The sequence below is a fragment of the Protopterus annectens genome, chromosome 4.part0 (genome assembly GCF_019279795.1).
Source record: "Protopterus annectens isolate FY-2018-M chromosome 4.part0, PAN1.0, whole genome shotgun sequence".
NCBI classification, from domain to species: Eukaryota; Metazoa; Chordata; order Ceratodontiformes; family Protopteridae; genus Protopterus; species Protopterus annectens.
Genome location: NC_056733.1, coordinates 1399844295 through 1399868674, shown reverse-complemented (window position 1 = coordinate 1399868674; position 24380 = coordinate 1399844295). Strand labels below are relative to the sequence as shown.

Here is a 24380-nt window from a genome sequence, read left to right as displayed (position 1 = left end):
TTTTAGTTGTTTGTCATGTCTTCATGTAAACTCGATCTGAGGTGTTGAGGTGGGGTGCGGAAGATTATGGGTAGGGAGGAGTCTGAGCTCCAGAGCAAAGTCTTCCTAGTCTGTGCCGAAGTCAGATCCTATTTGATCCTACAACCCACAGTTGAATTGGATAAAGAATAGACAACATGGATTTATCATTATGGTAAGTACATAACTTTTGTTTCAGTTAAAGGAAAGAGAATGTTTTGCTGCATGCCTTAGTTCATTGATGGTTGTAACCCTCAGGAATGCAGTTTACTGCAAAAGTACATAAAATAATTCTGAAGTGTTACTGAGCCCAATGCATGAGTAGTACTGTTTCATTATTAAAGAGTCAGTTTTGGTGATGAGTGATTATGCTGTATATTTAACAAATCAGTTGATGAGCAGAATAACTTTCACAGGTGAATAATAAACAAACTGCCCTGAATGGCCATTTTAAGCTTAGCCAATAACCCAAGGTCAGAAACAAACCCTGTACTTTGTGTCTGTGAGGTAAAGACCTTAACCATTATGCCATTATATGTGCCTCAAAAAAAGTTATCCAAAAATAAGGAATAGAAAGTTTATAGCATTTGGCTGCAAAATTACAGAAAAGCATAGTAAGAAGAAACTAAAATTGATCTTAGCCAAAAGGCCGAGAAATGGGGCGGCACAGTTGTGCAACAGATAATGTTGTCACCTCACAGCAAGAGGATCTCTGGTTCAGTACTCAGCTGAGGTACCTTCTGTGTTAAGTCTGCAAGTCCTCTCAGTGTTCGCATGGGTTTCCTCTGGGTGCTCCTGTTTCCTCCCACATTCCAAAGACATGTAGTAGTTGTATTGGACATTCTGAATTGACCAGAGATGTGAGTGTGTGGTGGGGAAGAACTACCATGGCAGGGCTAGCCACATGGAGGTGTAAACCTTTGTGGTAGGTAATTGTTACTGTTGAAGTGACACCCCGACCCCATGTGCAAAATGGGAAAAAGGGGTGATGGATGGATAGTAAGGAAAAAGAGAACATAACAGTTATAAAACAAATGTAACTGATAAAGAATTTCCTGCAATATCTGCCCCCCCAAAAAAAAAAAATCTTCTCACTACAGGGACTGGGAAATAGAATTATTTTCCAGTCTCTTCCATGAACTGTCTCATTGTCAATGAATCAGGTTTGTAGAAGAGCTATTTTCCTGTACGTCAACAAATCACTATATGAGCAGGAGGACAAGAAAAGATTGAAAATATAATGCCACAAGCCCATCTGTGCTTCAGAAAAAAGTACCTGTCCAAAGTTAAGGAACAGAAGGTTGGTCATATTTTGTTGTAGACTTAATTAGTAGAGGGGTGGGGGCATCACATTAGTTATAAAACAAATGAAAATAAAGCATGTTCTGCAACATTCAGTGACAAAAAAAAATCTTTGCACTGCAAACAATGAGGAACAGTGTTACTTTCAAGCCCTTTTCGTTCTAGTACCAGCTGTCACTCACATGTGAAACTGCAAGTGTCAGCACAGTGTCAGTTTGGACACCTCAAGGATAATGCTCATCTTGAAATACAGCAGGATACTTTGAACAAAGGCATGCAGTTTATCTACTTTTTTGGTTGCAGCTGTGTAACCCCTTAGTATACTGTAAAACAGGGTCTGAGAGATGCATAAATTGTGAGGGTCAATCCAGGAAAAAAAGACGCAGTCCTGTTACAGAAGGTATATAAGATGACATTGACTAGCACAAATCCCATTATATGTCAATGGCATGGGAATACAACACTACTTCCTTATGTCTAGCATGACTCATATCAGTCAGACTTGAAATGGTTTATGAGAAAGAGAAAGGATTTAAGAAAAACAAGATCACATTGATATGTCAAGTCCCAATAGCAGCCATTTTGTGGAAAAACATTTTCAAAATTAGTCTAAGTGCGTATAACATAATTTTAAATGTTAATATAACTCTGAAAACAAAGATGGAGTGAAAAGCTATTTTTTTTATTCTAATGTAGAGGTTTTTTTTCTGTAACATAGTCCTCCTATCCACCCTTATCTCTTTCCTGTTGATGAAATTCTTCTGCAGAGACAGTTCAAGGTTTGTCTTTGTTTTCACTTCATAGCCAAAAAGTCTGGTTCCAAGTGTTCTGAAGCTTGGTCTAGCTGGAAAACATGTTTTGAGTACTTTGATCTCTAATTCTTTTAGAAGATGGTTTTATGTACCTGAAAATCTGGCTACTATAATAGTTTCTTTACAGACACTGGAGTTCTCCAAGGAGATCTCTAGAGTTTGGGGCTTTCAGGTAGCCTTCCCCTCTGTACTTACTTATAACACTAAGAAAGAAAAATACCTAGTTCGGGTCAGGATGTGTCCTCTTCCTTATGCATGTAAAACAAGCTTGTCTGGCCTGTTTTGGGCATTGTTTTAATTTAGGCATAGTACTGTCTTGCTCGTTCTTCTGCAGGCAAGTTGTTGCATTTGTGGCCAAGATGAAGTCTTTATATACTAAAAGATATTTCCATGATACACTCAAAAATAAATCGTTCCACACCTCAGATGCACATTAAACTCCTAAACACTTTATTTCACAGTTTTCAGCTTACATTTAAAAGAACTGACTGTCATGAAATCAGATAGAAAACAAGAAAATATGCCCAGAAACAAAAGAAGCACTTAGGATTTACAAAATTAGTTTTACAGTTATTAGTCTACCTAAATAAATAGGGATAGATTTTCATGTTCTTATTTTCTTAAATGAATTTCTGGTTCTTTTCATACTGGTAAATTATATAGCTGGCTGTACTTTGACATTTTTAGCCAGATATCACACTACTACTTTATGGTCCCCCTTTCTTGTATACTTTATGCATTGTCATGCATTTCAATTGGGCATACAAGATAGCATCTCACAGCAACATTGTGTGTCTGGTAATCTGCAATGCCTGTGTCTAAATTCATAAATACACAACTGATATTCCTCCCGGATGCCAAGCCTTCAGATATGCCTTAATTTTATTTCATTGGCCCCTGCTACCATTTGACATTTGTTTATATATTAAAATAAAAGTATGCTAACCAGAGTAATGCAGTAATTCACGACGACCAGTTGTCAAGTATAAACTCGACTGGATATTTATTTGTACCGTTGACAAATAGCCTCTTGATGGACCCTTAAAGTTCTATGTAAATATTACTAATACTATAAACTTTTTTGCAGTTCAATGTGTTTTTCTTTGTTTTGTAGATATGTTCTAAGATTACTCTGCTAATATCAACTTAAAATGTAAAATAGTACCCTTCTGTAATATTTAATGTTGTTCCTCTGGGGTCTGGGTTGTGGCTGAAAAGGGTCATAAGACCAACCTACTTACTCAGTTACCATAATGCAGTAAATCAAATAAATTTCTGTCATTGCCCAGGTGCCAAGCAAGGACTGAGCATGTGTATTAAAAGTTGAGAGCTTAATTTCATTTGCAGTAAGATACAGATAACAAAACATCGTTCCAGAAGTATAGCTTGATTTCTGTGTGCAGTGCAGAGTGATTATGCATAGGGGAGCTGAACGAACTGCCCTGATGGAGTCCAAATCATAGTTAAAATATATAGTAGAGTTTGCTAGTATATAGTAGAAAAAGATATTGGTGCAGAATGCTCAGCTGGGTAATATTCTCAAGAGGCTAAATATCCCATTTATTTTTATACTACAATAAAGCACTTAACTGTTAAAGACTTATTAGTTTAATTAAACAAAAAACTTTGAATCTTTGTTCCATTAGACCCCCATCCCACTACTTAGTAGAGGTTACCATCACCAAAGCCGTATAAGTTATGTATTCTTCAAGTAAAAGGACATACTTTTATATAGTACTGGCAGAGTAGAAACACGTAGATTATCCTTTACCTATGAGGTTTGTGGCACTTTGCAGAATTCATTGTGTTCTGACAATGTTTTAAGGTTTTTAGAGAGATATTCCCAGATACAGAGAAGCTTCAGTCTGTGCAGTTCAGTTTATTTTGGTGCCTTCTTAGGTTACACACCTTATGAGACCTGAAGTTGTAAGAAGAAATGTCTGAGTCTACTAGTGAGAAAATCAAAGAATTCAGGCTTAAGGAGTGTATAGAGAGAAAAAAAAGAGGTCTATCAGCTGTTGCACTAGAAGCTGTTTAGCTTTAAGTACCAAACAGAGCAGTTCTAACTTTGGTGTAAGGCATACAAAAATGATAGATGTACTTGGAAGTTGATTCTAGGAAGGACTTATTGGTGGGGGGAGCATACTATTCTGGGAGGAATGACATACTCTTAACTGGTCTTGCAGAATTCCTTTCCTTGTTATGTTCTTGCATTCTGGGCCAAGGAAGTGGAAAAATTTGGGGCCTGGAATAACAGGTTGTTAATTTTGATTCTGTTCAATATTGTGTTGGAAAAGGAGGGACTGGTCCAGCTAGATGCCAGTAGTACTTAAGCAAGGGTACTCTTTGGAGAACATAGTTGATGGAATCTAATATTTGCCAATTTCATTGAATTGATTCATTTTTTGCCTAGTCTTGTGGGTCATGGCTTTTGTTTATTACAGTTGACTGCAAGTATATTTTTGAATACCCGGCGGGGGGGGGGGTTGGTGTGGGTGGATTTGCTCTCACAAAGCTGTGTGGTACATGAGGGGGGAATCATTGTAAATGGCTGTGTTTTTGCATAAATTATCCTGTTATTAGTTCTTTTCAGATACAATGCCAACTGGGCTGCTCGGGACCTCGTGTGTGATTATAACAAGCCCTCTTCCAAGTTAAAAGTGTGTTTATGAAGAGGGGGGAAGAGGCTGATAACTTGTATGGAACCTCATGCAAAATGTTTAAGGAGAATAGAGGACATTGATAAAGAAGGACCTATTTTTACAGAAAATGTTTTGCTTTTGAGAAAGTTTGTAAACCATTCAGTGGCTTTAGAACTATGTTGTGCTTTTAGCAATATAGTTTAAGGAGGAAATTCTCAATTATTTCAGGAGCCTTGATTAGAACAATATAGACTACCGCATGAAAGTTCCCTTTATTGTTCTGTAGCATGTCATCCATCAGGAACAGAAATGGCAGAGAGAGAGAGCACAGGTGTCAGTCATAACCAAATTGTTATATGTTTGAGAAATGGTTATCAAGAAATTCACCTCAAGAGCAGTGAGAAGTGAAGCTTGAGAAATGAATCTCGACATCCATTTTGAGAAATTGTAACTAATTGGTTTTAACTGGAGAGACCCAATCATAATTCTGTGTAGTACTGTAGTACTTTAAATACTCTGTGTAGCATAGTTTAAAGAAAAATGGCATAGTAGTTAAGTATTGTACAGCTTTGAAAGTTTTAATATGCTTAGCGCTGCCTCATAGTTCTTAGTTGTACCTAGAGCTGAACTGGAGCTGCTCCAGTGTACTACAAGACAGAGTGAAAAAAAAGGAGTAGAAGTGGAAAGAGTGTTATAGATTTGAAGGCCGTAACACACTTTAGCACTGCCTCACTTCACTCTGCTACACACAAAAAAAGAAATGTGGCAGTGTGAGGTGGTGTTAGAGCTCTTAAAGCTGCTTTACCTCTTCACTCTGGTGGAGACTGGAGCAGGTCATTGGTGAAAAGTGCAATGGTTCTTAGCAGAACTGTCTTTCTCTCAATTTCAGAGAAGAATCAGGGTGTTCCATATACTGCATGGTGCTTCTGTCTGCACAAAACCATTTTGGTAGTCTTTTGTAATGCATTGTGTAGAACCCAGATATCCCATGCATTTTTTGGCTCTTGAGGATGGTTGCAGTATCCTTCCAGTGAGCCTTGATAAAGACTTGCACATACATCACACTGAATACTCAGAAGATATTCTTTGTCTGTATTATAGAGGAATCAGACAATTTCCTTACCTCATTAATATCTTTCAGTATCTTTTTAAGCACATTTCCATTGGATGTTCATCAGCATTGTGAGAATGAAATTGGATTTCTTAAATGAGCAATTTAGCTGTTAAAGATGGTTTGTATATGAAAGGGTAAGAATGTGGAAATTGCTTGTTTAGGATGCATTGCAGTGAAAATTGTAACCACTGTTTTCTCTTGTCTTGTCTATATTCATATTTCCGGTCATATTTTTATAACTGAATGATCTACATATAATGAGTTATGGTAGGAGATAAACAAATACACTACCATCATCCATATAGAATTAATTACCCTGGAGAGTGCACTATTTGTTTATTAGTCATTATGAAACTAGCACTATTTCAATGTTTAGGTTAATGTAGCCTGAAAGAGGTGACTTACATGCTATTGAAAGGTGACAGCAGAATCCTTAGATGATACTAGAAGAAGTTATTGATCCTCGCCTTGTAAGTTTTACAGCTTGAATAGCTATTGAGTGTTTATATTGTTATTCATGCAAGCAAACATATTCCTGTCAATAATATTAAAATACAAGAACACAGTAAGTAATTGCTTGTGATTGTATGAAAGCTTGCATTTGGCTGAACAGAAGTGCTGCTTATATTATACACCTAGACTGTACAGTTTCCCAAATATGAAAAGTTATTTGTAAAAAGTTTAAGAAAAATCTGAGTCTGTAATTTTTGCATTATAATATATTGATAAAAAACCTTTGACTCTCAACAGTCGTAAATAAAAGTTTTTTGCTGAACAATTTTTCTTGTCCGGTACCCCTTCTGATAATTAAGCCTTCCCTGTCCCCCATTTCACTCATTTGGCTCATTTGTTCCCCTGAATTGGGAACTAAACTTTGCAGTTCGTTACTTGTGCCATCGCCAGAATGTGGAAGTGGAGCTATTGGGAGCAGCGCCATCATCATGAAGGGGTCCGTTTTTTTTTAGTCCAAACTCCTTCCCTTTACATGTCAATGAAAATTACTGTCAGGTTGGATATGAGGAATAGCAATAGCCCATGCCTCATCCCTAAGCCCACAGGGATAACCACGGGTACACCATTCTCCTACCCACTTGAACTGGTATCATCTTTCATCTTTTTGAGTTCTTACATATGTCAGGACTCAAGCAGAGAGACGTCCAGCACACCCATCCTCTTTGCCAAAACTCTCAAGATGCCTAAGATGCTAATCAAATGTGGTTCAAATGGGTTGCAGTTAGGGCTTTGCCCATTTCTGCCACTAGTCTGGCTTTTTTTTTTTTTTTTGATGAACAGCATTGATGTTTATCTCTTTTCTAACACCACTAACTTTTCACAAGACGTTTGTATTGGTTTGGCTTATACCTTTTAAACTGATTGTTCAGAAATACTTTCCAGTCTAATAACATAGGCTGCTAGAAGAGTAACATTCCACATCTGCTAGGTATGAAATTAGTTAAGTTTTGGTCTGTACTGCAAGTCTGCAAGTGTTAGTCTTCAGCTCTGCAATAAAAGGAGAGCTATTGATGAGCTAGTTGTTGTTTTCTTCCCACAAAAAAAAATGACAATCTAATTCTACTCCTGAACCTCAGCTGCTAACATCACTGATGGCAGATTTCTGTACCCTTGATGTGACCATAGGTGTATAACACTGCATTCAAAACCTGCAACCCTGATAAAAAGTTTAATTTCATTTAAGGACCTCTCTTTTATAGAATGTTTTGTTTCCCCTGTACTGCTGACCACTGGATGCAGCCCCCACCCAAATCACTGCCCATTACTTTTGCTTATTCTTGCATTTTAATCATCTTTAAGGAAAGAGTAGCCTTGCATTTGCCATACCGCTGATGGAGAAGACATTTTTGATTATGGTATTCAAGTCTTATTTTACTTTTTAGGGGATTCTCCTTTATCTCATTTTCTTATATAATTAGTTGTTTTTTGTCTTCAAAATAATTATTTTGTTTTTAATGGAGAAATTTTTCATCACTTGCAGGGTACAGCTATGGTGGCAGCTTTTGCCCCCATGTATGCTAATATTGTGATGGCTGAATTTGAAATTGACTATATATATGGTCATATTTTTTATAAGTCACAATTGATTCAATATTTTAAATTTATTGATTATTTAATTTTTTTATGTGATGGTGATAGGAATTACAAACAAATAGTTTTGGTTTTGTAATGGAAGTACTGTGGCTTGTAATAAATGTTCTATTTGTAAAAACAGTGATTTTTTTCCCTTGGATTAATAATGCTAAGTTTTGTCAATAGTAGTTATACATGTAGCACAGAGGGGGTGATATATGTTTTAAAATGTACTTGTGGTTTATTTTATATTGGGGAAACTGGTCAATAATTAGAATTCGCTTTCAAGAACACATTAGAGACATTAAAAATAAAAAAAATGAGATAGCCCTTTGGGAGGTCATTTTGCACAGTTTCATGGTGCTAAGCCAGATGATTTAAAGGGATGTATTTTGGAAAAAGTTCATTTAATTGTAGGAGAATGCGTGGATATTAAGAATAAATTACTAGAGAGGAAAACTCTTTTTATTCTGAAATACAATACTTTGGAACCATTTGGACTCAACAAAGTATTTGATTGGAAATATGTTGTTATTGTATTACTGAATAATTGGATAATTAGGTAGAATTTTAGTATTTAAAGTGTGTGTATGTTATGAGTTTTTACTCTTTGAAGGCCTTGGGCCAAAGCGCTAAGTCTGCAATAAAATTTATACAGATATTTGTGGACCCTGGTCCAGTTGTTATTATTTGAACTTTTTCTTTTTTGTGGTGACTTACTTATGATAGAATAGTTTGCAGGGAATTTTTAAAGTCTGTCAACTCATTACATTCCCCAAAAGTATATGCACAATTACAGTATATCTTTCTTCCCCATAATTGCAGTTTACCTGAGGCCTAAGGCTTAATATCAGAGCTTTGGCCAGCTAACATCTACCTGAAATCAGCTGGACATATAAGTGAATTTAAGTATACTTTTATCTGCTCTTTTGCGTATAGTACTGTGTTTAATTTATTTATTTGTGTTTTTCACTGAATATTAACTCAACTGGAGTTGTGGCTGTCTCTCTACAGAGCACGTTTTAGAATTTCTGTGTAGCCATTGATAGCAGTGGGGCTAGTTTTAGCTCATCACTGACATTCTTGCCTTATATAAATGGTACATTTTGAGTTATCTCTGCTTAATATCAGACCTTTGGCCGACTAACATCTACCTGAAATCAGCTGGACGTATAAGTGAATTTAAGTACACTTTTATCTGCTTTTACTGTATTTGTGTTTCTTCCTACTTTATTTTGCTTTTGCGTCATCTTAAAAGTACTCAATTGTATTTATTACTGCTTGGTGTAACTCATTCTAAGCCTTTTAGTTTAAGCACTTGGGCTTCAGACCAGTTGTTTTACATTAAGAAGGTTTGTGGTCTGCACTGTAGTGGCAGAACAGGTAGCTTACATCCTTCTAAGTTGGGAACTGCTGATTGAGGGCTCAGTGTCTGTTATTCTAAAAGTATATTAATTCTGGTTTAAGCACTTGGGCTTCAGGCCAGTTATTTTACATTAAGAGGGTTCATGGTCTGCACTCTTGTGGGAGGAGAGGCTGGACTCTGCCCTTCTGAGCTGGGAATTTCTGGTTAAAGGCTTATAGTGCCTGCATATTTGAACTGCTTCTTACTGAAATTGGTACACCTTGTTTGCTGTAGCATAGACTAGATCCAGGCCTGCTGAATCTAGCTTTGTTTGTATAACTTGAGCACTAATCCAGGCATTCTTTAAAGTATTCAATTGTATTTATTACTGCTTGGTAGTAACTTGATTAAAGTTTAGCTATCATTCTAAGTCTTTTGGATTAAGCACTTGGGCTTCAGACCAGTTGTTTTACATTAGGAAGGTTTGTGGCCTGCACTGTGGTGGCAGGACAGGTAGCTTACATCCTTCTAAGTTGGGAACTGCTGATTGAGGGTTCAGTGTCTGTTATTCTAAAAGTATATTAGTTCTGGTTTAAGCACTTGGGCTTCAGGCCAGTTATTTTACATTAAGAAGGTTCGTGGTCTGCACTCTTGTGGGAGGAGAGGCTGGACTCTGTCCTTCTGAGCTGGGAATTTCTGGTTAAAGGCTTATAGTGCCTGCATATTTGAACTGCTTCTTATTGAAATTGGTACACCTTGTTTGCTGTAGCATAGACTAGATCCAGGCCTGCTGAATCTAGCTTTGTTTGTATGCATGTTGTTTGTTTGCTTGTTATTTCCCTGAAACGCTAATTCTACCTAAAATGCGGCTGTTCAGTGCTTCTGTGGATCCCTAGTGATATCTGCATTGCTTATTGTACTTATTTCCTTGTTTCACTTGAAAGAAAGTTACTGTTTGTCGTTTTTGCATTTAAGTTACCTGTAACACATTGCATTTAAGTTACCTGGAACTTGCTCACTAAGTCAACACTAAAATATTAAAAGCACTACACCCTCACAAACTCCCCTTGAGTACCTTGTTCCCCACTGGCCCTTTTTTTCAATTATAAAGGAATTCCCAATACTATTCTAGCATGTCCAAAGGTCAGTTGTCAATCTCCTCTCCGGTCCAGCTGGTGAATCTGAGAATCTTGAGGCAATGTCACAACTGCCTCATGTACACAGACAACCCTCTCCTCCTCCCAACAAATTCCAATACATGTGAGAGATGCAACCATATAGCCAAACTGGAGGCTAAGCTCTCTCAACTCAGTACTGGCATAACCAGTCAGGAGGAGAGGGAAACCACACTCACTACAATTCCAGTCTCACATAGACCTACCACGACAGCCAACCAAACACATAAACACACAAAAACATACTCGGAGGCTCTAAATAAAAATCTGCCTAAGCAGCAGACACCCAAGCAACCGCTACCCCAAAACAAAACACGTGCAACACATAGCTCACAAAGCCAGTGTGCCGAACAGTCACAGCCCTTAAGGCTAAACAACACACCTGATACACTTGTAATAGGTGACTCTATCGTCAGGCACACTGACGTCCCGCTCACCAGGCTGAACAAGGAGAAGGTCACGGTGAGCTGCCTGTCGGGCGCTGGATCCGCCGCATAACACATGCACTCAGGTCACTCCAAGGCAAGTACAAATATGACTCAGTCGTTGTCCATGCTAGTGTGAATGACCTGAGACGTACCTCCCTGGACTACATGAAAAGAGACATAGAGGAGCTCTCTGAGCATGTAGCCCAGGCTGGTATGACCCTGACCTTGAGTAGCATCTTACCCTCACCAAGAATGATGCCACAATATGAAGACAAGATGATCAATTTCAACAATTGGCTTAAGTATTGGTGTCATTCAAAGGGGATCCAGTGCCTGTCAGCCTGGGATGACATGCTCGACAAGCCACGATGCTTCGCTAGGGACGGCTTGCACCTGTCACCCCTGGGCTTTCGGATATTGGCAAAAGCTCTTGCTACCCCCGTAGTGCCTTTTTAGGCAAGGATCAAAAGACAAACCCACCTCCATAGGTATCACAAGGGATAAGAAACTAAAAGTAATGCTACTCAACGCCAGAAGTCTAAACCTCAAGATGCACGCACTCAAAACTCTCCTTAGCATGGAGAACATTGATATCTGTGCAGTAACAGAAACCTGGTTCAAGGCTCCCGAGAGCACCCCAGCACTACCAGGTTATACCTCATACCATGCTTTTCGGCCCCAAAACTTGGACCGAACCACAAAAGGAGGGGGGGAGTATCAATATTAGTCGAAGATACCCACACCTCCAGGTTTGTGGCACAGCACGAAGCATCAGAGACTATCCATGTGCAACTAGCAGTGGGTAAAACTGCCTTCCAGTTTATAGCCTGCTACAGACCACCCTCCCAAACCCAGGAACCCCACTCAGCCTTCCTGAGAACACTGGAAAATATGAAGGTCTCTCCAAACACCATTGTATTGGGCGACTTCAACTACCCAAACATAGACTGGGAGCATTACTCTAGCTCCAACACCCTAGCCCAAAGGTTCCTAGAATTTATAAACTCAAATGTTATGGAACAACTTGTTACCACTCCCACAAGAGGGGAAAACATACTGGACCCGATCATCACCAACATGGGTACTCTATGCTCCAGACCAGAAGTGTATCCCTCACTGGTAAGATCAGACCATAAACTAATCTCACTGGATATTCACATCCTGACCCCACACCCTGCCCAGAAAACCACAGTGAAAAACTTCTCTAAAGCAAATTTCACACTCCTTAAAACCGAGGTGGAATCCTTCAAAGCCCTCGGGCCTGTGGAAAATACGGCCCAGACCGCAGAATCCTTTATAAACGCATTCTATGAGCACCTTCAGGAATGCATGGATCATGCAATCCCAAATAAAACCAAGACCCAATCCTCCAAAGGCAGATGTCCTGTCTGGTGGACCCCAGCCATAAACAAACTATACAATAGAAGGAGGAAGCTACTACATGATAGAGCAAAATCCCAAAAAGGGAAGGCATCTCTGATCAGTATTAGCAAAAAACTACGGGCACTCATAAAATCGTCTCAGGCCAGCTTCGAGAGAAAATTTGCACAGGACACTAAGGATAATCACAAGGCTTTCTTTAGTTATGTTAGGAACCTGGGTGGGAATTCCCAGATATGCTCAGAATTAGTCCAAAATGACAAAAAATACACCGAACCCACAGACATTGCCAACATCCTAGCTGACAGGTTCAGCGCAAACCCCCCCTCCCCACCAAAAGGGCGAATATCTATCCCAGCAGAGTGCTGCCCCCCCTGACATCTCAGATGCTCAGGTAAGAGCCGCCCTCTCCAAAGCAAAAAACACAGCATCAATGGGACCAGACGGTGTCCCAGGCTGCGTCCTACATGAACTCCAAGAAGAGCTAAACCCAAACATAAAACTACTGTTCAATCTCAGCCTTACTACAGGATATGTACCCAGAGAGTGGTGTACAGCAACAGTGGTCCCTCTCCACAAAGGTGGTGCCTCAATGGATCCTGGAAACTATCACCCCATAAGCCTGACTAGCTTGGTCTGCAAAGCTATGGAAAGGATCATCATGGACCTCATAAATAAAGATTTTGGGGACCTACAGACACTGGATCCTACCCAGTTCGGCTTTGTTAAGGGCAGATCATGCCTCTTAAACCTGGCCGATTCCTTTGAAACAGTCACCAAGGCCATTGACGAGGGGAAGGTGGTCCACACAGCCTACCTGGATCTCACAAAAGCCTTCGATACAATACCCCACTCGGGCATTATAGATAAGCTCACCAGCTTAAATATAAACCCCTATGTCACTAGATGGGTTGCAAACTGGCTCAAGGACAGAACCCACATGGTTAGAATTGCTGGAGCCATGTCAGACTCCAAACCAGTTACAAGTGGCATCCCACAAGGCTCAGTCCTGGGACCTCTCTTGTTCGGTATGTATTTTTCGGAGGTACAGGCAAACACGGAAGGACTGTGGCTGACCAAGTTCGCAGATGACTGCAAACTGGGCGCCATAATCGAATCTCCAGCCGACACAAGCATCCTCCAAAAGGGCCTCATAGAAACAGACAACTGGTGCCAGAGCCATGGCCTCAAGCTAAATGCCAAAAAGTGTATAGTCATCCCCTTTGGCAAAAACAAAGTGCCCACAAATTACCACATAGGTGGTAATCCATTAAGTATAGAAGAAGTAATTAGGGAACTGGGGACCCAAGTTGATAGCAATCTCTCATTTGACAACCACATGGCCAAAGTGGTTAGAAAAACATTTTATATAGCCCACCTAATCATGAAGGGATTCACATCTAGATCAGGGGAGGTCATCGTGCCTCTTTACTCATCCCTCATCAGGCCCATAATTGAGTACAATGCCCCTTTTGGGATGTACCTTACCCGACACCTGCAGCAACTGGAAAGACCCCAAAAGTACCTCACCAAGAGGATCAAAGGGCTCAAATAGATGCCATATGCTGCCTGGTTAAAGAAACTCTACTCAGTGGCATACTGCCTGCTCAGAGGCGATCTGTGCCTGACGTATAAAGCCATGTCCAACCTGGAATTAATGGACATGCTGCACCTCAGAAAATCCAAATCCCATCGAGTTACGCGCTCGAGAGACTTGAACCTCAGCACTGAAATAAATAGGACATGCTGGAGGGACAGATTCATAACCCAGAGGCTCCCTTCACTCTGGAATAAAATCCCAGCCCAGGTTAGGCAGAGTCCCTCATTGACTCTCTTCAAGAGGAATCTTGATGAGTGGATGGGAGACCGTAGGTTTACCCCGGGTATCACTTCTGTGTCACTGTTAGACAGATGCACAGTATACTAACCTCGAAAAAGGGCATAGCAAAATTAATTTAAAATGGGTGTCGAAAGCCAAACACACTCTGGCTAGGCTTATAAATGCCCTAGGGCAGATAGCCTAGTATGAACCTATGAACTTTTATCTGCTCTTTTGCATATAGTACTGTATTTAATTTATTTATTTGTGTTTTTCACTGAATATTAACTCAACTGAAGTTGTGGCTGTCTCTCTACTGAGTACTTTTTAGAATTTCTCTGTAGCCATTGATAGCAGTAGGGGGTAGTTTCAGCTCATCACTGACATCCTTGCCTCTTATATAAGTGGTACATTTTGAGTTATCTCTGCTTAATATCAGAGCTTTGGCCAGCTAACATCTACCTGAAATCAGCTGGACGTATAAGTGAATTTAAGTACACTTTTATCTGCTCTTTTGCATATAGTACCGTATTTAATTTATTTATTTGTGTTTTTCACTAAATATTAACTCAACTGGAGTTGTGGCTGTCTCTCTACAGTTAGTTCCTCACCCACCCTCCCTGATCTTGTTTTGGTGTTAATGTTGGTGGCTTTGAAATTGCCTACCCCTCTTGCAGATTTGTATTTGGATACTTCTTCTGGGCCCATCTCATTTGCTCACTCAACTGAGTGCAATGAGATCATATTCTGATTTCAGACACTCCTACTGTGTACAAAGAGAGAATTTTGGAAGGGCAGCCCCTGTAGCATCTTAATCCTGCTCTGTTCCCTCCATCAAAAAAATAAATAAATAAATATATATATATATATATATATATATATATATATATATATATATATATATTTTATTATTCAGCTGCTCTTACTGTAACTGTCTTAGTTGCTCTTCTGCGTACTGTTTTCTCTCCAGTCGCCCTTACTCTGCACTTATTACTGCTTGTTAGTAGCCTTCTAATTTACGGCGTCTGCACTTTTTTAGTCATTTGTTAATTTAATTGCATTTATTTGAACTGTATTTGCCGTAGTGTTGCTATACACTCGGGTATGCTGGCCTACACTACAATTTTAATTGTATTTACTGGTTTTTTAGCTGCTTTTCTGTAACAAAAAAAAATTCTAAGCTTGTTTCCTGCCTTTCCTGTAACTAGTCAAGTCCAGATACAGACTTGCTGTATCCAGGACTGTTGGTAAGCTTCTGAGCCCCCCAAGCCTTTCTGTGTTGAAGGGAAGCCTTCTTGCTTGTCAGTGGAAGTGGTAAGCACTAGGTAGCCTATCTACCATGGGAAGAGTGGGCTTTGGCCCTGAAATTGTAGTTCATTGGCCGTTTGGGCAGTTTTTTCTATCTCTTTCTACTTTCTGGTTAAAAGCCTGTTTTGCGTTTGGTCCCTGCCTTGCCTATAACTAGTGTAGTCCAGGTACAGATTTGCTGTATCCAGGACTGTTGGTAAGCTTCTGAGCCCCCCCCCAAGCCCTTCTGTGTTTGAGAGAAGCCTTCTAGCTTATCAGTGGGAGTGGTAAGCACTAGGTAACCTATCTATCACAGGAGGAGTGGTTTCTGGCTCAGAAATTATAGTTTATTGGCTGTTTGGGAAGCTTTTCCATCTCTTTCAACCTTCTGATGTAAAAGTCGTGTTTGCGCTAGTTTCCTGCCTTTCCTGTTACTAGTATAGTCCAGGTACAGATTTGCTGTATCCAGGACTCTTTGTAAGCTTCTGAGCCCCTCAAGCCTTTCCGTGTTGGAGGGAAGCCTTCTAGCTTATCAGTGGGAGTGGTAAGCATCAGGTAGCCTATCCTACCACAAGAGGAGTGGTCCCTGACCCAGAAATTGTAGCTATTGGCTGTTTGAGCAGTTTCTTTCCATCTCTTTCAACTTTCTAGTTTGAAAGCCGCACTTGTGCCTGTTTCCTGCCTTTCCTATAACTAGCCTAGTCCGGTTAGAGAGTTGATGTATCCAAGATTGTTAGTAAGCTTCTGAGCCCCCCCAAGCCTTTCTGTGTTGGAGGGAAGCCTTCTAGCTTATCAGTGGGAGTGGTAAGCACTAGGTAGCCTATCCTCCACGGGAAGAGTGAGGTTTGGCCCAGAAATTGTAGTTTATTTGGCCATTTGGGCAGTTTTCCATCTCTTTCAACTTGTTGGCTTAAAAGCCTACGTTTGTACTTGTTCCCCGCCTTTCCTGTAACTAGTCTAGTCCAGGTACAGATTTGCTGTATCCAGGGCTCTTTGTAAGCTTCTGAGCCCCCCAAGCCTTTCTGTGTTGGAGGGAAGCCTTCTAGCTTATCAGTGGGAGTGGTAAGCATTAGGTAGCCTATCTACCACAAGAGGAGTGGTTCCTGGCCCAGAAATTGTAGCTATTGGCCATTTGGGAAGTTTTTTCCATCACTTTCAACATTCTGGTTTAAAAGCCGCACTTGCTTCCCACCTTTCCTGTAACTAGCCTAGTACAGATACAGAGTTGCTGTATCCAGGACTGTTGGTAAGCTTCTGAGCCCCGCAAGCCTTTCTGTGTTGGAAGAAAGCCTTCTAGCTTATCAGTGGGAGTGGTAAACACTAGGTAGCCTGTCTACCACGAGAGGAGAGGTTCTTGGCCCAGAAATGATAGTTTACTGACCATTTGGACAGTTTGTCCGTCTCTTTCAATTTTCTGGTTTAAAAGGCCACATCTGCGCTTGTTTCCCATCTTTCCTGTAACTAACCTAATGGGTAGCACTAGAAAGCCTTAAACTAATACAAGCCTTCTAGCTTAGAAGAGAGACTTTGGAGTGATTAAGTATCACTTTTCTGTACTTTCTTGCTGTACTTAACTGTTTTCCGCCTAAACACAGATTTTCCAGCGTTTATTGTGATTTAAAAGCTTGTTTTTTTCACATATTGTACTTATTTGATTGCCTGCACTTTTAAAAAGTTGTTTTTTGTTTAAAGTACGATAGCCTTTTCTGATCTTTGTAGTCGTTTAAAGCTGTTTTAAGTGTATTTTTTTTACTGTTTTTGCCTTATTTTTTCAAAAAAACAAAAAAAAACATAAAAATTCCTTGTTTCCCGCCTTTCTAAGCTAGTGTAGTCCAGTTTTCAGGCTAGTGCTGAATTCAGGGCTGTGATACTAGATTCTGAGTTGCCCATACCTTACTTGGATAGAAGGAAGTTTCTCTGTTCACCTGTGAGAGAGGGGAGCTTTCAGCAACCTATCTGTCTCTGGAGGAGTGGTTCCAGCCCAGAAGTTAGTAGATTATTGGCCATTTTGGGCTAATTTCTCTCTCTTTCATTTCCCTACTATAAAAACCGTGTTTGCACGGTTTTGCGCACCAGGCAGTTCCGGTTAGCTATGGTTAAATTATTCCCGGCTCCACTAAGTCTCCTCATCAGTTTTTCCCTTGAAACTAGTCTAACTCTCATCCTAAGCACTCAAAAAGCATCTTACAGCCCAGCACTTGCTCAGACCTAATAGCACGCACTAATATACCCTGACACTGATTGCCCAGCAGGGCAAGGCTCTTTATTCACCTCTCACCAACCAAGCGACTAAGCAGCTCACTCTACTATTCAGGCATGACCAAAGGGCAACTTCAGGTGCACTCTCCAGTCCAGCTGGTGAATCTGGGTATCCTGAGGCAATGTTGCAACTGCCTCATGTACACAGACAACCCTCTCCTCCTACCACAAAACACTAACATATGCGAGAGATGCAATTATACAGCCAAACTGGAAGTTAAGCTGTTTCCACCCAAGACTGGAACAGACAATCAAGAGGAGAAGGTTAACACTTGCACCACACCTCCAGCCGCACACAAACCTACTAAAACAGCACTGGCAAAAAATACACATAAATACACAAAATCATACTCGGAGGCTTAAATAAAAACCTGCAAAAGCATCAGAGACCTCCAAAGCAGACACCCAAACAACCTGCACTTCCCGTCACAAACCAGACAACACATAAAACACAAAATCAGTGTGTCGCACAATCACAGCCGTTAAGGCGAAATAACATACCTAACACACTAGTTGTATAGTCAGGCACACTGACGTCCCACTCACTAGGTTGGACAAGCAGAAGGTTACTGTTAACTGCCTGTCGGGAGCCAGAATCCACCACATAACACAAGCACTCAGGTCACTCCAGAACAAGTACAAATATGACTGTGTCATTGTTCATGTTTGTGTGAATGACCTGAGACGTACCTCCCTGGACTACATGAAAAGAGACATGGAAGAGCTCTCTGATCATGCAGCCCAGGCTGGTATGACCCTGACCCTGAGTAGCATCCTGCCCTCACCAAGAATGATACCTCAGTATAAAGAAAAAATGATCAATTTCAACAATTGGCTAAGCTTCTGGTGTCATTCAAAGGGTATCCAGTGTCTGTCAGCCTGGGATGACATGCTCGACAAGCCGCGTTGCTTCACAAGAGACGGCTTGCACCTGTCACCCTTAGGCTTTCGAATACTGACCAAGGCTCTTGCTGCCCCCATAGTGCCTTTTTTAGGCAAGGCTCAAAAGTCAAACCCACCTCTGTAAACAGCACAATTAACAAAAAACAGAGGGTTATGCTACTCAACGCCAGGAGTTTAAATCTCAAAATGCATGCGCTCGAAGCACTCCTCAGTATGCAGAACGTCAACATCTGTGCTGTAACTGAAACCTGTTTCAAGGCTCCACAGTGCACCTCAGCACTGCTGGGCTACAACTAATACCACACGTTTCGTCCACAGAACATGGACCGAACACAAAAGGAGGGGGTGTATCTATATTCATCAAGGATACCTACACCTCCAGGTTAGTGGGGCAGCATGATACCTCTGAGATCATCCATGTGCAACTAACATCAGGCAAATCTGCAATGCAAATTGTGGCCTGCTACAGATCACCTTCCATGATCCAGGACCACCACTCCACCTTTCTGCAGACACTGGAAAACATGAAGGACCTACCGAACACCCTGATATTGGGCGATTTCAATTACCCTACCATTCACTGGGAAAACTACTCAAGTACAAATTCCCAGGCCCAGCGCTTCCTGGAATTTATCAACTCAAATGCCCTGGATCAGCTGGTAAACTCTCCTACCAGAGATGAAAACATATTGGACCTGGTCATCACCAACATGAGCGACAGGTGTTCCACACCAGAGGTCAACCCGTCACTGGTTAGATCAGACCATAAACTAATCACTCTGGATGTCCACACCCCACCACCACCAACTAAGGAAAGCACAGTAAAAACCTTTTCTAAAGCAAACTTCACCTTACTTAAGACAGAGGTGGTAAGTTTCACAGCCCTCATGCTAAAGGATAACGCTGCCCAAGATGCAGAAACCTTTACAAATGCACTCTATGAGCACCTACAAGGATGCATGGATCGTGCCATCCCTAGCAAAACCAAGACTCACTCCTCTAAGAAAAGGAAACCAGTTTGGTGGACCCCTACAATAAACAAGCTATACAATAGAAGGAGGAAACTAGTTCAGAAAAAAAAACAAATCCATATCAGTAAGAAACTAAGGTCCCTCATGAAATCATCCAAGGCTAACTTCGAAAGAAAAATAGCCAAGGATTCAAAAGATAACCACAAAGCCTTCTTTAGCTATGTTAAGAATCTAAGTGGCAACTCGCAGATATGCACTGAACTAGTGCAAAATAGCACAAAATATACTGAACCTACTGGTATTGCCAACATCCTGGCAGATAGATTCAGTGCAAACTTCACCCCCCTCTCACCTCCAAAAGGGCCCACAACAATACCGGAAAAGTGTTTGTCACTAAAATCACAGACGCACAGCTGAAAACAGCCCTTTCAAAAACCAAAAACACAGTGTCAATGGGACCAGATGGTGTCCCAGGCTGCGTCTTGCACCAACTGCAGAACAAATTAACCCCCCCCCCCCACCTAAACATGCTGTTCAACCTCAGCCTCTCCATAGGCTACGTGCCCATAGAATGGCACACAGCAACGGTTATTCCGCTCCACAAAGGAGGGGCCACAACTGACCCAGGTAACTTTCGCCCCCATTAACCTGACTAGCCTGGTCTGCAAGGCTATGGAGCGCATCATCATGGAACTCATTAACAGAGACATTGGGAACCTCCAAACACTTGACCCGACCCAGTCTGGCTTTGTTAAGGGCAGATCATGCCTACTAAACCTGGTTGACTTCTTCGAAACAGTCACCAAGGCCATAGACGAGGGTAAGGTGGTTCACACAGTCTGCCTTGACCTTGCCAAGGCTTTCGACACCATTCTCCACTCGGGTATTACAGAAAAACTCACCAGCCTGAACATAAACCCCTACGTCATGAGATGGGCTGCCAACTGGCTTACAGACAGAACTCACACAGTAAGACGAGCGGGCTCCAGGTCCAACTCTAAACCAGTCACAAGTGGTGTCCCGCAAGGCTCGGTCCTGGGACCCCCACTGTTCATCATATACTTCTCACAAGTACAGGCAAACACAGGAGGACTATGGCTAACCAAGTTCACCGATGACTGCAAACTGGGAGCCATAATTGACTCTCCAGCTGACACAGACATCCTTCAAAAGGGCCTTACTGAGACGGACACCTGGTGTCAAAGTCATGGCCTCAAGCTAAATGCCAAAAAATGCATAGTCATCCCATTTGGGAAAAACAGTTCACCCACGAATTACCACATAGGTGGCAGCCCCCTTAATACAGAAGAGCTAATAAGAGAGCTGGGGACCCAGGTAGATAGTAATCTCTCCTTTGACAGTCATATTGCCAAAGTAGTTAGGAAATCCTTCTATGTGGCCCATCTAATTACTAAAGGGTTCACATCTAGAAATAAAGAGGTTATAGTGCCCCTCTACTCGTCACTCATTAGCCCCATCATAGAGTACAATGCCCCTTTTTGGATGTACCTCACAAGACACTTCCAACAGCTGGAAAGACCACAAAAGTACCTCACCAAGAGGATTACTGGCCTCAAACATATGTCCTATGCAGCCTGACTGAAAAATCTTCGGCTGTACTCAGTGGCATATCGCTTACTCAGAGGTGATCTCTGCCTGACGTACAAAGCCATGTCCAGCTCAGAATTGATGGACATGTTCCACCTAAATAAATCCAAGTCACTGCGAGCCACTCGCTCTAGTGAGCTAAACCTCACCACAACAATAAATAGAACATGCTGGAGGGATAGATTCCTGTCACAGAGGCTCCCCATGCTTTGGAACAAAATTCCAGATTACATCCAGCAGAGCCCCTCACTAACACTCTTCAAGAGAAACCTTGACGAGTGGATGGTTAACAGAAAATACACCCCTGGGATCACTTCATTGGCTCTGCTTGACAGAGGATCAGTTAATTAATCAATGGGGCGGCGAAAGCTGACACACTCTGGCTAGGCTTATAAATGCCCTCAGACAGATAGCATAGTACCTACCTCTGAACCTAAGAAATTCTTTGTGGAATCTACTTGAAGTATACAAATACCAATGCAAACATTTCCAAACAAAGATCCTAAATCTTCTAGACTTTGTTGCATATTTGGGAGCCATCCATATACCCCTATTGTTTATTTGTGAATTGCTTATCCAATCTGTCTTTTCAGTCCTTTGTAACATCCTCGGATTGATTCCTAATGATGCAGTGTTTTATATACCCTACTATAATTACAGGGAGTACTATTCTTGACTGTAATTAGTAGGTACAATCATTAACTGAGGCAAATACTGTCAGTGTGAATGTTTAAGATCACTGTGTGTTCTGCAGGCTGAAATACCATTGAATGACTTACTCAAGAGTCTACTGATTTTTAAAAGTTCCATTGTGTTTTAAGTACATAAGTAATTGTCTTTGTTTTCTCTTTTTATAGGGATGACAGTCCACTGAAAATGAGCTTCCTTCAAAACATGGTAGAGGATAGGACAGAATCTGCCTTGTCCTATTATGAGTTTTTGCTTCACATACAACAGCAAGTGAATAAATAAAGCACTAAGTGCCACAGTAATGCTGTGGAGGAAGCGGGCATCAAAAGAAAACTGGTCTTCGTGAAACCTCTCATTTGCATCGATTAAGATTGTACCATAGTGCACATGACATTATATATTTTTTCCAGTGTAAGGTCATCTTTAAAACTACAGCTGTGGGAAAGTTGTCAGAAATGTAATGAATTACTTTTTTACATTTTTGAATTGCATAAAAACACCTTTGTGTGCACACGCACATTACAATTGTACAGAACATAGTGATTTTATATTGCTATGGTACTGGTCGGGAGAAGTAATTGCAATATTTAGTGTCAAGCATAATAGACTTCACAGTATTTTGAATTTCAGAATGTTATATTTTAGTGAATCCTTTTTGATTTGTTTTTCTTAACCTGCTTGTTATAGTCTTACATGAGGTGCAACTGACAGAAGCTAGCAGTACTTCATGCAAGTTCTAGCTTTTGCATCATTTTTATGTTTGGTAGCCTTTTTAGATACCCATAAAAGTAACCTCAAAACCAAGAACACACCAAGTCCACAACGGAATAAGCCGGAACCAGACGAAAAATGTGAATGTAACTTCTTAAGTAAAAATCCAACCAGCCTGTTCGGCTCGAAAACCACACAGTTCAAAAGTTGAAGTATATCTTCTTAATAACCATTACAGTATGGCTCAAATAAGAATAAAAAAGTTGAGCGCGCTTTCCCTTTGTCCAATACAAAGCTTCATCAGAAGTTCAGCCATACGGGCTGGTTGTATTTGTTATTAAAGAAGATATACTTCAACTTTTGAACTGTGTGGTTTTCGAGCCAAACGGGTTGGTTGGATTTTTACTTAAGAAGTTACATTCACATTTTTCGTCTGGTTCCAGCTTATTCCATTTTAGCCTTTTTAGATAGCTATACTTAAAAATTACAAAATGTATTTGTCTTGTGAGGAACATGTTATACCAGGTGATAACACATAGTGTGTTTGATATATGCAGATTTTTTTCTGTTAAATAACACCTCATAGCCATCCTTTTGGTATAGGAGAATGCTGTGTACTAAAGGCAAGGTATAGTTCCAATATGAAGTTTTAATGATATGCATTTGTTATAGTGATAGCATACTCTGGCTACCATTTGTAAACCTTTTTAAACAATTGTTTTGGCTCCTCTCCCATCATGAATATCAAACCTTCCCTTATTTTTGTTCCTTCCCATGCATAGGTTTCTTAGTTAGCTTTGGGGGTGGGAGGTTGAAAGCTAAGATGCTGTGGCTTTAATAGTTCATGGTTAGCCCATTCATTTGCATGTACCTAACTCCCTTGCTGCTGCACCCCCCCCCACCCCCCCACCCCCACATTGGTCAGAAAGTGCATTCCATTGCCTGATATGATGAATGGAGTGTGAGTGAATGGTTTTGACTAGATTGTTTACACTTTAGTAAACGTGACAACCCCCCTTTACTCAGATATTTATCTGTTGTCTAGTATTGCATTTGTGAAACTTTACCACAGAGATTGCACCCTTTTATAACTAAAACAATGTTTTTTCACCACTTAATTTTCTGCCAGCATGTTTCCATTGCAGGCAGCTCAGTAACTTTGTAGTTAAAGCACACATTCCTGTTAAAATAGCTCTTTTTTGTTTCACCTGCAAAGGGGATGGAGGGGAGGGCAAGCTGAGGAAGTCTAGGAAGATTTTTGTAGTTTTGCCACTGCTCCCAGATGGTAAGTTATGCCTTCTTTGGCTTACCAGAGCAATAGTTACCTACAACCAGCTTACCACCTTGATATACTGCTGTGACATTTGTAAATAATGCCAGTTGGACTTTTTTTTTTTTTTTTTGCAGGAGAATAGTACCCCATTAGAAGATAAGGGGGGCATATAGTTCCACTGCAAAAACACATTCATATTGACCCATTCTCCTATTATGTCAGTCATCTGGCATGGTATTGTGGGATAGTAAAAGTGTTAGTTTTTTCTCTTTGGTTTTGGAAAGTGTGGCTTTAGAAAAGCAAAGTAGAACCTTTGTGTACAACTTGTCTTTTTTGTTTTTGTCATTTCACAGGAATTCACCTAATATCTGCTAGTACCTGCTCCCATTTCACTTGTTTATTTCATGGGTTAGGTGGTTCAGAATGACTGCAGATTTTTTTTTGTACAGGTCTCATGAGCTGTAATGATAGCTTTTACTGCTGCATAAGTGTTATCTTCAGTGGCTTAATAGTGGTATTGGTATCATGTTACAGTATTCAGAACTGTATGGAGTTGCT

The 24380-nt window shown here is 40.6% G+C and overlaps 1 protein-coding gene across 1 annotated transcript in view; it reads left to right on the top strand.

The window, feature by feature from the left end:
- The window catches only part of SEC24A (SEC24 homolog A, COPII coat complex component), a 2581543-nt gene extending 2558868 nt beyond the window's left edge, over positions 1-22675 (top strand). The window contains exon 23 of the mRNA XM_044069234.1: positions 22006-22675. Coding sequence (XP_043925169.1) covers positions 22006-22120 — 115 coding nt within the window. The 3' untranslated portion in view covers positions 22121-22675. The remainder of the gene's footprint in view (positions 1-22005) is intronic.
- Positions 22676-24380: the final 1705 nt, after the last annotated feature.